General features: G+C 57.6%; 4 protein-coding genes and 1 pseudogene across 5 annotated transcripts; all 5 read left to right on the top strand.

The window, feature by feature from the left end:
- Positions 1-885: 885 nt before the first annotated feature.
- On the top strand, positions 886-1,623 carry LBRM_35_5470 (conserved hypothetical protein; the record flags this gene model as incomplete). Its single annotated transcript, XM_001569112.1, has 1 exon — positions 886-1,623. One exon carries the CDS (start codon positions 886-888, stop codon positions 1,621-1,623), a length of 738 nt encoding a protein of 245 aa, XP_001569162.1.
- Positions 1,624-2,953: 1,330 nt separating this feature from the next.
- LBRM_35_5460 (conserved hypothetical protein) lies at positions 2,954-7,327 on the top strand (the record flags this gene model as incomplete). The annotated part of the gene is made up of 1 exon (XM_001569111.2): positions 2,954-7,327. One exon carries the CDS (start codon positions 2,954-2,956, stop codon positions 7,325-7,327), a length of 4,374 nt encoding a protein of 1,457 aa, XP_001569161.2.
- Positions 7,328-7,776: 449 nt separating this feature from the next.
- Positions 7,777-10,220, top strand: LBRM_35_5450 (annotated as a pseudogene). Its single transcript is given in 2 exon segments — positions 7,777-8,796; positions 8,799-10,220. Coding segments are annotated over 2 exon segments (2,442 nt in total).
- A 719-nt stretch (positions 10,221-10,939) lies between these two features.
- Positions 10,940-14,794, top strand: LBRM_35_5440 (putative helicase; the record flags this gene model as incomplete). Its single annotated transcript, XM_001569110.1, has 1 exon — positions 10,940-14,794. One exon carries the CDS (start codon positions 10,940-10,942, stop codon positions 14,792-14,794), a length of 3,855 nt encoding a protein of 1,284 aa, XP_001569160.1.
- Positions 14,795-16,063: 1,269 nt separating this feature from the next.
- LBRM_35_5430 (putative aldehyde dehydrogenase) lies at positions 16,064-17,662 on the top strand (the record flags this gene model as incomplete). Its single annotated transcript, XM_001569109.1, has 1 exon — positions 16,064-17,662. The coding sequence occupies one exon, from the start codon at positions 16,064-16,066 to the stop codon at positions 17,660-17,662; it is 1,599 nt and encodes a 532-aa protein (XP_001569159.1).
- Between the last annotated feature and the right edge of the window lie 991 nt (positions 17,663-18,653).

Genomic DNA, 18,653 nt, shown 5'->3' with positions numbered 1-18,653 from the left:
CGTATGACAGACAGCGCTCATCCATACACATCAGTACACCCACGTACCTACTTGCACGAGTTTGGTACACAACTCCTTCACTCCCCGCTTTATCGAGCGAGCAAGCAAGAGGAAAAGATAAGACCACTTGGCCCTTTATGCATGCTGTTGGTGGCTTGGCGGGTGAGAGGAAGGCGAGGGCAGGTGGCGGGCGCCTCACCTTCTTCAACACCGACTGATGCAGCGACGGCGTGGGTGGCAGCGGGCCATCTACGTGGATAACCACCCTTTTCTATCTTAAGCGAGGACAACGAAAACCATACGAAGCATGAAACACTCATCATAGGTGTCCGGTGCGTGTCCATCTCACACAACGATGTGTGCGTGTGTGGGTGTCTGTGCGCATCGGTACTTTCACAACTGGTCGAAGTTGACGCGGGCTTTCTTTCCTTTTCGCTCTTTCGCCCTTGTTGTTGCGCACTTAAGGCCTCTGCCGCGAACTAACGTTTCTTATTCTTCTCGTCCTCTACTCTATTTTCTCTTCGAACTCGTCCGTGTGTGTGTGTGTGTGTATGCATGTGAGTATGTATGTGCGCGTGTGTGTTTTCCTTCTCCAAGAAACGTGCGAGCACGTCTGTGCGCGTGGTCGCTAATCCACCAAGCGCTGCCATTACCTTTTTGATGGAGGTGTACACTCGCACAAGCCGTTGGCCGAACACCAACTCACCACCACCTGAAATACCAACCGACTGCCCAAAGGCTTTCTAAAAGGAACAGCGACAGTGGCAACAGTAGCAACAACAACACAAGCAAGCACCACACACACACAAAGAAGAAAAACGAAGAGGTACTGACACCTCACATCGCCCTCTCGCACACTTTTTACCTGGGGCATTCAATCAAACGATGGAGTGGCGCAGTAGCTGCGTGCTGTGGCTTACTGCCACGGCGTTCATCATCTTGGCACTTGAGCTGCGTGGCGTTGTCGCAGCGGCCATGGATCTTTCCAACCCGGTAGAGCACAACCATTTTCTTCTGTTAGCACCCTATGGCTCCCGCCTTGGACCGGACGCCGACGCTGACGGAGCCAGCACAGCGCGATATGTGCAGTTGAGCAACGGTTCTCGATTTCTGTGTAATACAATAAGCACAAAGCGCCGCGACCCGCTCGATGCCAATCACTATCCACTAGGACGCCAAATGGAGTCTTTGATGGCCGTGATGCGGAACTCGAAGCACCCATGTGTGCAATACTCAGAAGGGAGTTATGTGATCGTCTACTGCTGGGACAAGCATGTGCGCGTGGATGCTCTTGCGAGGACCAAGAGCCGTTCTCTGGGAAAGCGTCAGTCTGAGAAGGTGCAGCTGTACTGGAGCGCCAGCGACGCGTTCGGCCGGCACGCCGCGACCGTCTATAGTGGTGGCGACGTGTGTCCGTACGAGAAGGAACGTCGCATAGAGACAGAGGTGCGCTTCTACTGTCGTTACTCCCAATTTCAGAATCCAATTCCATACATTAGCCTTTACGAGTCGTCGCAGTGCTCCTACGTGCTGCGTCTGCTGTCAAGTAAGTTCTGTTCCGTATCCCAGCTGGATCACCCAAGAGAGGAGGAAACGGTGCGGTGCCAGATGTTGGATGATTAGCAGATCGTTGGTGTACGTGTCTGTTGATTGCGTTGTTGGTGAAGTGCACGGATGGGCTACACAGGTGTGTATGTGTTGGCGCTGCGGCATTCTCCATTTTTCTTAGCGCCTCTGATGTTGGGTCCATGTGCTGCCACCCGCTACTTGAGTGCCACCTTTGTTTCTCTTTTTTTCCGGTGTGCGTGTCTTTCTCTTCTTGGTTGGAGCACCAATGCAATGACGCTTAGTTTGTCGATTGCCGCCATTATGATCTAGTGGGCAGTCTAATGTGCGGCGCCTCTGCGGCTTTGTGAAAAAGGCGCCTGCCTATGTGTGTCGCTCTTTCTCTCTAGTCATCAACTCTTTTTGGCTCTGTGTGTGTGCGTCTGCCTGACACTGATGGCAGGGGAGACGTTAGCGCGATGTTAGGACCCCGTACTGTTGCTCTGTAGGGAACCCAAGCAGCCCTCCACCCTCCCTGCCACGCGTGGAGGCAGCTTTGATGACAGGGCTCGGTGCCTTCGATCTGAGAAGTTAGAATTGCCTTTCGCTGCTGATGTTAGGGTTCAGGTAGTCGATGGCGTTGCGTTGGAGCGGCCAGAAATGGTGAAGAAGCTTACACCCTCTATATGTTGGGCAAGGTGTCCTCTTGACTCGAACGTATCCCATATGGCCCTCAGCGCCTAGTAGTGTGGGGAGCCTGAGCCACCGCGAGGGATGCACGACGTGGCGACTGGCATGATGGGGCACGTCTGTGAGGCGGCATGCGAAGCGAGGGCTTGGGTCGACCTTAAGGCTGATGCTCTGTTCCGATGGCTGAGTTGGCGTATTGCTGTCTTGCTCGTGTCTGGCTCTGCTTTGCACTGCGCGATGGGTCTGTGACAGGTCGGGAGAGGCAGCGTTGTATTTAAGCTCGTCTGCTGTATCCAGAGAATGGATACTTGGGAGAAGAAGACTCAGCTATTTCAGAGGAAGGAAGCGTTCACCACTACACACCATAAAGCCAAGCAATATCATACGAAAAAGTGTGAACTAGACGGTATCGAGGCGAGGCCGACGCAGCGCAACACCGGCTCGCTCCGCTAGCAAAGGCGTGTGTGTCAGGGACGTTGTCGCCTCCTCTCGTGGGTGCATTTGCAGTTTCTCTCTCCTTTTTTTCGAGGTGAGTGATGCTGAGTCTTTGTTGGTTACGATGCCCCGTGGATGCGCTATCTTGGGCCATGCGTCACCCTCCACTTCATTGCTCTAGCGTGAACGCTGATTGCCACCCCGGCTGCTCTCCCTCGTTTTTACCCCATTCTCTCGTTTTTTTTCTTCTTCCCATTAGCCGCGCTCCCCCTCCCCTCCCCCCATGCTCTGCGATGTCTGCGATGCACCTATCACTGCCATCGCGTGCCCCAGTAATCGCGACGAGGTTTACTTTGCTGTAGGGAATACCGTTCACTGCAGTCGGACGGCGTCATTGGAATGCAGCACATCGGTGAATGGCTCACGGCTGACTTCCGCCACCGTCCACTTCGCCACAGCGCCGCCGGGCACCACGATTAGTGCAATGGACGTGGCGTACCCCTCGTCGCAGCTGCCAATCGTGTTTATGGGTGCGGCAGATCGCGTGCTTGCCCGATGTGGCGCAGTCAGTGACCCGTCAAGACGCCCTTGCAGTGTCATTCTTCACGCAGATGAAGGGCGTGTGTTGCGCATCGTGGTGGACGAGCGGAGAGGCGTCGTGTGCGTGGCCACCGCCTCCAATGATTTGTTCTACGGTGCGTTGGACCGCATCGCGCAGGCACTGCACGCACAGACAACCTCCAGCCACCACGACGTTTCAGCTTGCTGCGCGTTTTCACGTGTTAGCGGTCCGCGGCTAGGCGTCGTACTCGCCGCGGATTGTCAAGTGCAGCATCCGCTCTTAGCAGAGCGGTATGAAGGCCTCATCGCTTCTGTGGCGAAAGGGATGTCGTGTGTGTCGTGCAGAATTTTTTCGGCCACGTACGCGGGTGAGGTTGTGGAGTGGGAGGCCGCCGAGCATGATGACTGTGCGAGAGTGCCTGGCACAGCGCTACAGCAGCCGAGCAGAGAGTGGGCTGGGTCGTGCTCTGTTGTGTCTCGCGTGCAGGCTCATCCCAGCGGCTGTGCCATCTTCGCGGTGCGGGTGAACACGACGTATCCAATGTCGTGCGGCACGGGAAGTACGCAGGGCGATGCCACAGCACTCGCGCGCACGCACCTCGTTTCCTGCAGTGACGATCGGTCTGTTGTGCTGTACGAACGACGATTTTTGATCGCATCCAATGGCAACCATCTGGAAGGGCATGCAGAGCCGCAAGAAAGCGACTGGGTGATGCTGTGGCGTGGGAGCGGTGGTAGTTTTGCCCGAAGTCGCATTTTCGACGTTGCACTGCACTCCACATGGCGGCTGTCTGTGTCGAAGGACCCTGAGCAGCCTTGGTGCAGCTGCGCCGTATACGTTGGCGTTGCCGGCGAGGACGGCTCCGTGCAAGTGATCGAAGTGAACCCCAGTGACAATGGCAACTTGGTTGCGTTGTCCTTGAACAACGTGACTCAAGGCGCCAGCATGCAGGCTGTTGCAACGCCTCGCCTCCTGCGCTGTCATCAGCACCGAGGTCACGGGGTTTATCGTGTTGCCTTTTCTACACCGTCCCCGCACTCCGTGACTCTCATCTCTGGTGGCTTCGACGGTGCGGTGTTTGCCCACATGCTACCGTTCGCACTACAGCGCGAGAAAGATGGTGAGGGCGGAGCGGTGCAGCTGCGAACACACGAGGTAATGCTGCAACCTCCGATTGTGCCAACTGCAACGATCTGCGGCAACGTGGCCACCGATCGTGAGGAGGTACTGCGACCACATTCATCATTCAGCTCATCGGCGAAGAAGACCGATCAGGTGCGCGCGGTACATGTGGACAGCAATGGGTTTCTACTCGCCTGCACTGGCCGTGCCTTGTGCGTGCTATGTGCTCATTCACCGTTGCACAGCTGGTGGATCGCACTGCTGCCCGATGCGTCACGAGAGCGTTATAAAGCTGTTGGGGACGAGCCCGCCTTGGATTGGGGTTTCCCAGCAACCTTGGAAAGCGTCATCGCACAGTGCTGCGTACCTTCTGCGAGAAGAGAGAACCTTGCGTCTATTGGGTGCGCGTTGGTTGGCACGACAGTGGGTGTCCTGCGTGCTGTACCATACTGCTACTACAACGCGGAGCTCGGTGTCTCCTTTCCTGTAGCGGCGTTAGCAGCGGCACCGACACGGCGGCCAGATGACGAGTTACTGGCCACGTTAGCTCTGCAGACCTTTGGCAAAATCACTCAAGTGTCCGCTCTGCACGTTCCCGAAGGCAGTGTTAGTGCCGTCCCACACGTTCTCAGCGGTGACAGCGATGCAGTGGCACACAGCTCGTCTGACACCATTAAAAGCGAATTCATTGTGGCGACAAATCACGTACGGAACACGATTGTGCTATCAAGGATGCTGCTAGCCGTGTGCCATGCTGGTAGCAGTGGGGAGGACGCTAGTACGGGTGAGCGGTCCGTCGAACTTTGCGTAAGCGCTGCGTGGCACATACTCGTCGTCTACAGTGACTGCCCCGGTCCTCTCACGACAACCTTGTCGTTGTTACCTATCCCTTGTGGCCTATGTAGCATGAGTAGGCTCAGCAATGACAGCTGCTGCTCTGTGACGGGCAACGTGGTCCTTTCGCTCTGGCTGCTCGCTGGAGATAAGAATGGGTGCCTGCTGGGCACACAGTACGATGTACTGACTTGCAGTCTTGAGGCAGTGAGCAATTCTCTTGATTCTCACGCACTGCCTCCTGCTACCTCCCTAAAGGTGGTTGCCACTGTTCACCGCTATGTCTTTGCCGAACACTTACACATTGCTATTTCGGCTGTTTGTGCAGAGATCTGCAGCTCTGCACCCACTGGCGATGGCGTGCGTGAGCCAGGGGCCACCCTCATCACGGTTGGTGGAACCGGTGGTGTGGTGGAATACGTGTACCTGCATGCCTCTTCCTCTTCGAGCGTGGGTGAAGTAGTAAAGGGGTCTCCGCTGCCATCGCCTGCGAGGGAGCCGTTGCGCCTCCCTTTTGAAGTCTCTGACGTTCTCTCTGTCTCGCCGTGCTTGTGGGTGGTTCAGTGCGGCACTACGGTCTCCTTCCTTCATCGCGTTCCGGGGCATGCATCGTGGGTGCCGGTGGGCAGCTGCAACGGGGTTCGTGCGCCACGATTGCTGACCGCACGCATCGTTGCCACCTCCCCTACCGGTAGCCCGATTGCCTTCTTTGCGCACTGCTCCGACGGTCGAACAGTGCAGCAGATCTTGGTGCGACCAGACCCCACCGCACTGCTGCCGTCAAAGCTTCCAGTCTTTGGTGCCCAGACAGCTCTTCTGCATGGAGTAGGCTTCCCAGGCAAGGACTATAACTGCGTCGCGTATGCACCAGCGCCGCTTCACTGTCTTTTGATGGGTAATGAAGACAGTAGCCTTGCCTTGTATCCGATTCGCGCTGCGAGGGCGGCCATGGGGATGCCTCATGCTGATTCTTTGTTTGGTGGCGTCCTCACTCCGTTGAACGTGTGTGGTGCCCATCACTCAAACATCCTGGCGGTGACCGTGCTGCCCGGGACTGAGGCGGATGTGCTGCGGTTTGTTTCGGTGGGCGGCGGGGCCATGGTGAACTTGTGGTCCGCTGACCGGATTTTCAGCCCTCTGCAGCTGTTGGACTGGTGGTGCGGCAGTGGCACCCCGCCCCTGCACAACACCGCGTCATCGCCGCCGGATGGCGCTTCTTCGGCTGATGTGAAGGGGGACAGTGTGTCACGTGAGCCCTGCATCAGCAGCACCCATTTCCAGAGACGGCGCAGAAAGCGAGTTGTTGCGGCGTCTGCGTCGCTGACGCTCACAGAGCGCAACCCGCGCTTTATGGCGGTGACGGCGTTGAGCTCGACGGAAATCGCTGTCGGCAGCAGCGATGGAACAGTGCTTTTCTTCCACGTGCACGAAGACCGCGGCGCGAAAGGTGGGTTGCCTCAGGCGACAGGCGCCACGCTGGAGCTGAGGTGGCAAGGGGTGCTGAACACGCACCGGACAAAGCCGGTCATGTGTATGAGCAGCGCCCATGACGGTGGCTGCGACTCGTTGACGTGCTCCTCAAATGCGGATCTGGCATTACCGTTGGTGATGGCTGGGGACACAAATGGAGTGGTGTACGCCATCGACGCCGCTTCGCATATTGTCCGCGCACACGCACGCGTGGAGCAGTCGAGCGTTAACGCGATCAGCGAGCTGCAGAGAATTCAGAAGGTCTTGCCGCCCCACGCAGAGGCGACAACGCACCACTGGCGGTTCGCGGCACTGCACGACTCTGGGGTTGTGCACTTGATGGCGTTGGAGGTTGCTACGGCGCAAGGTGAGGGGGTGCAGGCTGCTGAGCTGCAGCGACTCTGGAGTGCGTCCACTGGGTTGACGGCAGGGAGGAGTGTGCACTGGCCCGCGCTGTCAATGCCGCTCATTGTAGTCACTGAGGAACTCATCATTGAGTTCGATCCAGAGGCAGCGCAGCGCGGGGAATTGCGTCATGTGCATGCTCAGCGAGTGAGTGTTCGGGGCGTGAGCGGAGCCGCTGTCGTGAACCAGACATCAAGGAATCAGCCACTGCCGATTCGATCACGAGTGGCTGTCGTGGGCCAGGGGTTCGAGCTCGTTGGGTGAGAGTGACTAAGAATGACAAGGGGGGGACAATGGTGTGACTGGTGGTGAAGTCAAGCGCCATGTGCGTTAAGGATGCTACCCCTCTTTCCCTGCTGCTGCTGCTGCTGCTGGACTAAGTGAAGCGGTTGCTGCTGCTTGCACGCGTCAGCCAATTGCACAAACACAAACAGATGCGCGTGTCTGTGTGCTTTAACTGAAGCGAAATGGCTGAAACGCCACGCCGACCACAAACGCATACTCCTGCTGCGTATGACCGAATACGCACTGAACTCACGGCGCGTCCTGCGTACTCGTTCCCCATTGTCTTTTGTGTGTTGGATGTGAGGTTTCGTCGCGCACGTCTCTGACGTCTCCGACCTCCGTCAGCGGTGGTGTGTTGTTCTTCGGCTCTTCTCGCTGTGGCGGAAGAGAAGGCTGGTGGCACTCCTTCGCCAGCGACGCGGAAGAGTATGGGCGGGAGCACCTGGGCACCCCCCTTTTCCCCTCACACCCTCTCTTCCGCCAAAAAACCGTCAAGTCCTCCAAATGTGCCGCCCTCAACGCTTTTATGGCGTGCATGGTGCGCTAGGCGGGCCCGGTCATGGACAGGGGTGGGGCCCGAGTTGCAAAGAGGGCGACGGCGTCGGCCCTTGACTTGCGCCTCGTCAAGCCTTTCCAGTGCCTCTCCTGTAGACGTCTTCCCTCACCGCCTTTGCACAGTTTGTGTGGGTGCCGTTCTTTGCCCCTCTTTCAAAGTCTTTGATGACTACTTCGCTTCCGGGGCGCAGACGCAAAAAGTGCACGCCGATGCATACTTGCAGTTTGTGCACTCCTTTGGTGCGGACGTGCGCCAGCTGGACCTGGAACGAGTAGTAGCCCTCCTGACGCCGCTTGCAAGACCGAAAGAGGAGGCTGCTGCGGCGGCGCTGCACACGTCAAAGCGGTTGAACGTGTACGACGCAATGAGGCTGGCGATCGCGTTGGCGTGCATATTCTCGATGCTTGCAACCCACCCGTCGCGCTCGGCCTTCTCCGCCTTGCGAGGCCCACATGAACAGCATACTGGCGACCAAGGCTCCCAGGCAAGGCTCCAGGTCTCGGCGGATGAGCATGAAGTATGGTGCAAGGCGGTGTAGCTTTGCTTTGTGATACTATGCGACTTGGTGGAATCAGAACAGGTGCGTCTCCGCAGCACCCACACGAACGATGACACCTTAGTTGATGTGGTCGTTTCCCCTGATCGATTCCTCGTGGCAGCGCTGCTCGACAGCTAGGCACGGGGTTGTGCCGTCTTGCTCGAGTCGGCCGAGGTACTGAGGGACACCCGCAACTCTGCCCTGTCGTTGCCTATGCTTTCAGCTTCCGTCTCTGCGCTTCTTGAATTCGTGTCACTGCTATCCGAGACGCTGCCAACTATGATATCGTGGATGCTGCGATCTCTCGTTTCATTAGGGCAACACAACAACGGCGCTAAGGGCGCAAAGCTGGAGCGCAGCTAGGCCTTCCTCCCTTCGTCGCTCTCTCTGCGCTGTGTCGACGAAGCGGTGCTTGCGCTCCGACGTCAAGACGCTATAGGCGTACACACGTCTTATCAACTGAAATGTCTACCTTTACGACAATAGACAGAATGCCGGGGCCACCTCACCAACTTCCATCGCTCGGTGCCCTTGACCCAATTGTTCGCGACATCGTGCTGCGCCTGCACGCGAGACCGTCTGCCAGCGCTGACGGACCGCGGACGGAGGATGCGGCCATGCTCCTCGCCGCACTCCTTCATTTCTACACCAAGACCGTTTCAACTTTAGCGACGCTGCCCGATGTGTCTAAGGGGACGCTGGACGTGCCGCCGCTCACTGATCAGCTGCAGTGCACCCTCGCCCCATACTATAGCGGCAGAGCAGTGAGTGCACCGAGTGTGAAGCTGACAACTGATGTAATGGTGCGCGCTGCGCTCCTGCATGTGGTGGCGACCCTTGTGTTTAGTTCACGGCTTGCTTTATGTCGCTTTGGTGCTGCGCTGGCCCAGGTGGCAGAGAGGGCCACCGAGCAAGTGACGATGGCAACGGCGCCTGTGACGCTGTCATCGATGCTGCACGCTCTCGTGGTGCTGTAGCATGGACAAGGCACTGGCGCGGCGGCCTCATTGGCACCCACAACCTTCGACACCCCCCTCTTCACCCTGTGCCATCGGTACCAGCAATACATCAGCGTGACTGCGCAGGCAGGCGGACGGCGCGAGGACGCATCTGGGGCGGTACACGCCTGGTGGCGTGCGTGGCAAGTCGACGCGCAACTCGTCTTCACGGAGGCTGCAAGCAAGGGCATTCTGAGTGTCGCCAACAATCTTTTACAGGGCAATCATGCATGTCAGGCACAGCACCTGCTCCCTGCCAACCTATGTCATCTCGAGTACCGGGCATTCTGTGCTGCAGCTGATCTTCAACTCATCGCGGAGTCGCAGATGAGCAGTCCAGCACTGGTACAACTTCAGCCTTACACCACTCGTCACCTGCGCGTGACACTTTTCGGGCAGGTGATGATGACTGTTGATGTGGAGTGTGCCACACGACTCGTGCAATCAAACGCAACACAGGCGATCTCGCCGGCAGTTTTTCCTCACAGGGGTGATTTACGTCGTTTGGCACGCTTTATCGATGTGCCCACTTCTCGTCTACTGCACGCCGCGCTGAAGAGGGCTAGCGACGATTCTGCAATGGCATACCGGCTCGGCAACTCTCGAGAGCAGGCGGGTAAATCTCTTCATGCTCTAATCGAGTCGGAGTTGTTCATTCGCATTCCCGTGATCGCTTCCAAGGAAGAGAATGGCGGATTGCGACAACGGATGCTGCAGCGAGTGCAGTACCTTGAGAGCAGCACTCGCAAGGCAGACGCGATCGCTGTGATGAAGATGTGACTCCTTTGCGACGGCGTTTTGTGATGTTAAAGGCTCTTAGGGCCTCGAAAACCAGCGCGCGTGTCCGGAACGTGTGGCCGCCTCCATAGATGGCGGCACGTACTCTATCCTGGAAGAAAGGGAGCGACTGGTATATGCACAGGGTGCTAGTGCATGCTAGTTCCTTTTGCATGGAGATGTCGAGAGAGACCAGCTGGGTGACGGCGGTGGAGAATGTCATAAGTGGCCTACACCAGATGCATGCATCTCTAACATATCGGGAAAACTCTTCTGTCTCTGCGCCGACACACACACACACACACATTCACCCACAGGTGTACCCATGAATGGTAGAATTTGTGTCAGCGCGACGTTCATCACATCAGCAAAATTGACGGTATGCTTTCTCTCTCTCTCTCGCTTTGTAGTGAGTCGACGTTCCAAGCACTGCGAACCCTGTTGTTCTCCCTTCTCTCATCGCCCGCCATCGCGTCCTTACCTCGATGTCTATGTCCCCAACGTCGCTCCCAAGGTCTCATCTCCCGTTTCCGCCTCTCGCCCCTCTCTGCTACCCTCGTTTACACTCGCATATGACGTGCCGCGCAACTGTGATGCGTGTGCCCCGCTTCTGCCTTCAAAGGGGATCGCACGCACGCGCAGGTGTGTCCTCCGTGCCTCTCTCTCTCTCTACGTGTGTGATGTCTACGCGTGTCGACACAAAAGTGTCCTCCGTTAGACACATGGCCGGCGTGAAGGAGGAGGACTCGATTCCCCGTGCGCTAGTGTCATCTAAGACCGAGGCTCACCCTGATGGCTGTGTGAACAAGGATGACGAAGACATGTCGGAGCTGGTTGCGCTTCTTCAGCACAGCCGTTCACAGAGATTTCCTCCACCGTCCTTTGCGCTCGCCCCCGCGGTGCCGCTGCCCCTGTGGCAGCGTGTAACCCTCTCTTCCCTGCAGTCGCATGAGGCAGCGCTTTTATCGCAGCGCAAGTGCAAGCACATTCGCCAATCCCTCAGCCGAGACCTCATCCGTTACCACGTGGAGCTGCAAGAGCGCGCGGAGAAGCAGCGCCGACAGGAACGCGAAGCGCGAGCACGCGCTGGCGAGCGCGTTGCAGTCGGTGTGCGCCGGTACTGGTCGAGGCGCGGCGACGCCTACCAGCAGCTGGCAAAAGTCGAGTTCGATGTGATGAAACACCAGCACGACCGCCGCAAACAGGAGGACTTACTGCGCGAGACGGAGGAACTGACACGCAAGCTGCTCGAGAGCATCTTTAGCGCCGCCCGCAAACAACCGACTACGGCATCTGCAACATCCGTGGCAGATCGCATGAGCACTTGCAGCCCTAGCGGAATGAACCACTGCACTCTGAATGCCTCTCAGCTAGATAGTACGCTACCGTTGTTGCCGGCAACCGCACCGGCACACGCGTCCTTCTGGAATAAGGTCGGCGACGACGACGAGGCCCCGATCGAGGCAGCGCTTTCGCTGCTGGACACGGAGGGCGGGCACCGACCACTGCGGCACTATCAGCGCTCCGCCTTACGGTGGATGGTTCACCTGTACGAGAACAACCTCAACGGCATCCTCGCTGACGAGATGGGGTTGGGCAAAACAGTGCAGACGATTGCGCTCCTCTGCTACTTCGCTGAGTACCGAAACGACTGGGGGCCGCACCTGATTGTGGTGCCGACAACTGTCGTGCTGAACTGGAAGGCAGAACTAGAGCGGTGGGCACCGGGGCTCAAAGTACTCACTTACATCGGGTCCACTAAAGAGCGCCAGCAGCTGCGCAAAGGGTGGACCAGCGAGGACGCTTTTCACGTATGCGTAACCTCGTATAACTTGGTGGTGCAGGACCGAAAGGCGTTCCGACGCCGTCCGTGGGGGTTTCTCGTTCTCGACGAAGCGCATCACGTCAAGAACTTTATGAGCCTAAAGTGGCAATCACTCTTCGATCTGCAGGCAGAATACCGTCTACTGCTAACAGGGACTCCTCTGCAAAACTCGATCATGGAGCTCTGGTCTCTCTTCCATTTCTTGCTCCCCTTCGCCTCTGCCTTTCGCTCAAATGTAGAGTTCAAGGAGTGGTTCAGCAATCCAATGGATGAGATGATAACGGGGCGGTCAACGCTGAACGAGGACATTGTGCGGCGTCTGCAGGCCCTCATTCGACCATTCATGCTGCGTCGGCTCAAGAAGGACGTTGAGACGCAACTACCTACCAAGACGGAGAAGGTTGTACTCTGCCACCTGTCACGCCGGCAGCGTTCCCTGTACGACGACTACATGCAACTTGCCGAAACACGGCAAAAGTTGAGCCGTGGAGGCGGCCCTGGCGGCGTACTGAGTGTGCTGCTGGCGCTGCGGAAGGTATGCGATCACCCAGACCTCTTCGAGGAGCGTCCCACCACTTCCCCGCTGATCCTCAGCTACGACGCCGTTGTGGGACTGCACGTACCTCGTGAGGTACTCCTCCTCGACAATGATGACCGAGGCAGATGGCACTTTCCGTCCTTCTACATGTTTGACGTAAACGACGATGGCGGTAGGGCGAAGAGCACGCATGAACGGACGGAGAAAGTGACAGACGTGGACTGGGTCCTCAGGGACATGCAGTCCCTGCAAGGCGCGTTCTTCTCTGGCACCGGAGCCGCCGCGCCATGGTGGCTCGTTCTCACTGAGGTAGAGCGGCATGATGCGCCGACCGCGGATGCGATGACGTCATTTGCGAGGCGTTTCAGCCCTGCCTTTTTTGAAGCATCGACAAAGCGTCCGCGCGAATACACCCCGAATGTGTCTCAGCTGCGTGACTGTAGCGCTGCCTTGAGAGCGGCTTTTGCTAGCGTATTGGTACAGGCCAGACAGCAAAGTCGTTCTCGACACCAGAAAACCACTGCCGCGCAATACCAACGCTACTGCGCTATTCAGACTGCGCGGAACACGTATGTGCCACCCACATGTCGGCTGACGCTTCGGCAAACCATCATAGCACAGCGGCACCCGTGCCTCTGCCCCTCCATTGCTGTGCGCGCTGCCGCCCTGCTTCCTTTGCTCAAACGTGTGTGTGTGTATGTCCCGGCGGTGTTGGCGGCGCATCCGCCGAGGCTACACTGGTCGCTTCCGATTGCACATGCCCACCCCTTCGAGACGCTCGGGCGGGAGGGGTGCGCGGCGCTGATCGGCGCCGTCGCCAAGGCTCAGGATACCGCACAGTGTGGCCGCGTGGCGCCTCGGCGGCTATACGATGCCGCCTTCTTCATGCAGGAAATGTGGCCCATACAGGTGCGGCGCAGCTTCAGCTTCCCCGACAAGCGCCTCCTCATCCACGACTGCGGCAAACTGCAGTTTCTTGAAACAGCGCTGAAGAAGATGCGGCACGACGGGCACCGGGTACTCATTTTCACTCAATTTGTGAATATGCTGAACATCCTGGAGCGCTTCCTTGCCTTGATCGGGGTGGTGTACACGCGTCTGGATGGCTCCACCAAGGCAGAGCTGCGGCAGCAGTACGTCGACCGTTTCAACGCCGACCCACGCATCACCTGCATGATTCTCTCGACGCGCTCCGGCGGCATTGGTCTCAACCTCACCGGCGCCGACACCGTTATCTTCTACGACAGCGACTGGAATCCCACCATGGATCTACAGGCACAGGACCGATGCCACCGGATCGGGCAGACTCGCCCAGTCACCATCTACCGCCTCATCAGCGAGCACACCGTCGAAGAGAGCATCCTGGAGAAGGCGCGGGAGCGAAAGAAACTAAACAACGTCGTCATTCGTGGCGGCCAATTCCACACCATTGCTGGCGTGAGCGAGGAGTATGACGACAGCGCCGCCGCCTTTGCTGCGCTTTCGAACCCCGTGAACCTGCGCAGCTTCTTCCACGACCTAGACGAGGACGCCACGGTGGCAGGCGCGACCTCTGCGCCTCCCAACGTTGACAGCTACCGGGCGGATACAGAAGCGTCGCCACTGGATGTTCTGGAGGCGATGGCAGACGTGGAGGATGCGGAGGATCGCACCGCTGGCCAGGAACTGCAGCGCGAGATTGCTGCACATGCTGCGGAGGAGGCGGAAGGAGAGAGCGACGATGACGCCCATGGGCCGTTTCGCCAGGGCGGCTGCTCGAACCGCTCTTGTGTTGGAGGGAAGGAACTTGAGCCGTTTGGTGCGTGCGTCTTCAGTAACGATGCCAAGTGGCAGACGCGACTGCCGAACTCGTTTCTTGATGCACTGTTGTGGTCACCGGCCAGCCTCGGCGGCAGTGGAGGCCTCGACGGAAACGAGGGCAGTGCGGTCGACTCAGCGTCAGCAACCCAAAGCTCCTCCGCCACTGCGCTTCTTCTCGCGGTACGCAAGCGACAGCGCGAGGTCGCTCTCAAGGCACACGCCCCTGTTGATCAGTTTCTTGCATTTCAGTACGGCCGCTGCCACCGAGCAGACGCCGAGGAAAGGTACAAGGCGTTGGTGCTGTCGTATGGAGCGCAAATGAGCGACACCGTCGGTGAAGGCTTCGACCCAGAGAAGGCGCGTATAGGCGTATTTCAGCCACGATTCCGTGTGGAGTACCGCCTAGGCTCCTGAGCTTTGGGTGGGACAACACCGGCATCTGCAAACGCCTCTGTGTTTATGCGCAGCCGGTTCCACTCGCAGGAGAGAAAAAAAAATGACCTCTATTGTATGCGCCTCTGTGTTCTCCTCCGTTGTCTCATGATTGATCGTCTTCCTGCCTCAGTGCTGGCCCTTGCTCTTCCTCACTCCTGCAGCTGCTCCATGCACGCGAAGGCGACGCTGTGTGGAGAGAGTTGTCTCTAAGGAAAGACCAACCGAAGATAACACCAAGACATGATTTGACGCCCAGGAGGTGCCGACACTGACGTTCATCAACGCGTCGTGGCTTCAAAACACCTGTGTGAGGATTCCCTCTAGGACACCTAAACTGCCGTATGTGGACTCCTCATTGTCGGTTTGTACAGCAGCTTGATACCAACGCCACCAACGCTCCCGAAGGTGATGACCAAACTTTCTCTCTCTCTCTCTCTCGTGGTGCCTCACTCGAAATAGTGGTCTGCTCGTTGCGTTTCCCCCATGCAGGCGTCTCACCTTTCCTTTCCTTTTTCCTCTTTCCTCCCAAACATGCTGCATTTTCTCACACGCTCAGACTCTCACGCTTCCGCACTGCCACAGCACGAAAAACATTAAAATCTCCTGCTAGTCGTTGATCTCACATACGCTGTGCTTACTCGAGGGCCTTCTCGCTCCAACATTGGCAGGGTGCTCTCCGCTTCTCTGCGTTTTGTTTTGGGTCTCTCTACTTATTCTCTACTTTCCCTTCGTCTTTGTCTCACCCCTTTTGTCTATCGACAGCCCCTCCCTCCCACTCCCCTCTTTGCAGGTTCACCCACCTGCACCACAGACACACAGACGCTTTTCGCGTCACCTTTCTTCTGTCGTATTGCGTAGCGACCTCTCTCTTTTCTCCTCCTCCTCCTCCTCCTTTCTCCCTCCCCCGCCCCTCTGTCTGCTCTTGCCAACTCTCACTGGAGACCCCCTTCTCTTCCTTCCCTAGCAACGGGTCAGTCACGGTACTCAGGGTGCCTGCGAAGTGTAACTGCAGGTACGCATCTCCACATACTCACGGGGCTCAGAGCGACGTAACCCTTTCTTGCATACATCAGCAGGCGAGTGAAATCAGCGTCATACTAGCAAAAGAACCACACCGCGGAACGTCTTCGTGTCAAGAGCCCTCTTTCGCAGCCGTGGCCACAGGCTCGTGCAATACAAGACACGGACCCACAGTACCAGAGAGAGAGAGAGAGAGAGAGAGAGAGAGCGCAGGGAAGAGGAAAAAAAATGTCGCGCCAGTTTGATGTCAAAAACCCGGCCACGGGTGTGGTGGTGGGCAGCTACGTGCAGCAGCAGGCGTGCGATATTGCAAAAGCTGTGGCTAGCGCCCGGGCGGCGCAGAAGGTGTGGGCTAAGCTCACGTACAACCAGCGAGCGACGCACTTGAAGAAGATGAAGACCTTCCTCGCTGCCAACGCCGAGCGGGCCGGCGAGGTGATTGTGTCTTGCAGTGGTAAGACCCACCAGGATGCGCTCGTGACGGAGGTCATTTCAGGCGTCTTGGCGTGCGACTGGTACGCGAAGAATACCAAGAAGGTCCTGGCGCCACACAAGCTGCCGGTGGGCTCCATCTTATTCGCTAACAAGTCAAACACAATCTACTACGAGCCGGTCGGTGTTGTTGGGATTATTTCGCCGTGGAACTACCCCTTCTCCATCCCGTTTGGGGAGGTACTAATGGGTCTGATGGCTGGCAATGCGGTGCTGCTCAAGGTGGCTACCAACTCTACCCCTGTCGGATGCTTCATTGAGGAGGTGGTGCGAGCGGGTGAGTTGCCGGCGGGACTGTTTCAGCACATCATTATCGGCGGCTCCGAGGCCGGTCGGGCGCTGCTTGGATCTGGTATCAACAAGCTCTTCTTCACTGGCAGTGTCGGTGTGGGCAAGAAGCTCATGGCTGAGGCGGCCAAGACGCTGACACCGGTGTCTCTGGAGCTCGGTGGCAACGACCCAATGGTGGTGCTCAGGGACGCCTCCATCGAGCGTGCGGTGAACTGCGCTTGCTGGGGTGGCTATCAAAATGCTGGCCAGAGCTGCGGCGGAGTGGAGCGCATCTACGTAGATGAGTCCATCTACCCTGAGTTCCTAGACCAGCTGAAGGCAAAGACGAAGGCGCTGCGCCATGGCGTGGACACCGGCGCCTTTGACGTGGATATGGGCTGCATCACAACAAAGGATCAGTACGATGCAATTGACGCGCAGGTAAAAGAGGCGCTGGCGCAGGGTGCCAAGATTGAGGCGCAGAGCCAGCCGAGTGCGAACTGCCCGAAGGACGGCCTCTTCTACCCAGCCACGGTCCTCAGCGGCTGCACGCCAACGATGCGTATTATGAAGGAGGAGACCTTCGGACCGATTCTCCCCGTCGTTCCCTTCAAGACGGAGGAAGAGGGTATCCAGATGGCGAACGACTGCACCTTGGCACTTACGAGCAGCGTACACTCTTGCAACATGAAGCATGCTATGAAGGTGGCGATGCAGCTGGAGAGCGGCGTGGTCACCATCAACGATCACCTCTACTCCCACGGAATGTCGGAGGCGCCGTGGGGTGGGTGGAAGGAGAGCGGAATCGGCCGTACTCACGGTTACCTGGGACTGAAGGAGATGGTGAATGCAAAGTGCATCAGCTCGGACCTACTTCCCTCTGGCATGCTTGCCCGCAATATCTGGTGGTACCCGTTCACCACCGAGACAGGCGCGGTGCTCCGCCACGTGCTCGCGTTCGTTGCCCCGACTGGCATTTGCAACATGCTGTCGAGCCTGTGGTTCATTATAACGCACAGCATGTATATGTTCCGTCCGTGGAAGGTGGATGTCAAGCAAAAGTGAGCACCCGCGCAACAGACGTGCTCATTCTACCCTGTAAGGCGTGATGGGCCAGAGCGAACAGACATGCACACCGAGAGCACTCGTTGATGGCTGTAATGCATGATGGACAGCGATGTGAGATTCGTACGAGTGCAGATGGTGCGGTCACTGGCTTTTTTGCCTTTCTTTCTCTTCCCGTGATGATACCGATCATCTTGTCGGTGGTGCCAAGGTCGGGTACTCGCTTTGTGAGTAAGCCAAGAGTTTGTAGCCTGCCCTCAGGTAGGAATGCGGAACCTCGGTGCTGGACAATAGGTCTGGACTGGTGCTGTCTCGAAGAAACTCGTGACCGCGATCAGAGTTGGATCTGCTCAGAGTGAATCATGGCGACGGTCTGACAAATGCTAAAGAACCAGCTCCCGCCAAAGGCGTGTGGGCTCAGTAGAGGATGGTGTGCCCCTGATGCCTCAGACGCATGGCAGCGTCCCACCTGTCGCGGTACATGCGGGTAAGCTATCTAGTCACGTCTCCCATGACATGGAAGAAAGTGGAATATGAAGACAGGGCGCACTTCTATCCTGACAACAACGGCGGCCTGACGCAGGCCCCATGGCGCGAAAAATGCGAGCGCTGTGAGCAGGGGCTGGCTAGCACAGCTGGCATGGCCTGTGACATCCAGAGTATCCAGGGATCAGTGAAGGACGAGTGATGGACGAGAATGGACAACAAGATCCACATCGATCAGCTCCTCAGTGGGTGTGTGCGAAATACGCGGCATCTCCTCCATCCGACGGGGCTGGTTGATGAAGCGCTGATCCGGGAAGCATGACGGAAGCACACCGGATGTCACCACCGAGTCTTGCAGACTCCAATGTGAGGAGTCCCAGTGCTACATTAACAAATTCTGCCGCTTGAAACCGCTGAGGGAGAAGGGTGCCATGCAGGCAGGGTAAAGGATCTCAGAGAGTCATGACCTGCAGCTGGCCGGCTTCCTCCTCGAGTTCATCCGGTA

The sequence above is a fragment of the Leishmania braziliensis genome, chromosome 36 (assembly GCF_000002845.2).
Source record: "Leishmania braziliensis MHOM/BR/75/M2904 complete genome, chromosome 36".
Taxonomy (NCBI): Eukaryota; Euglenozoa; class Kinetoplastea; order Trypanosomatida; family Trypanosomatidae; genus Leishmania; species Leishmania braziliensis.
This window is presented reverse-complemented; position numbering and strand designations above follow the sequence as displayed.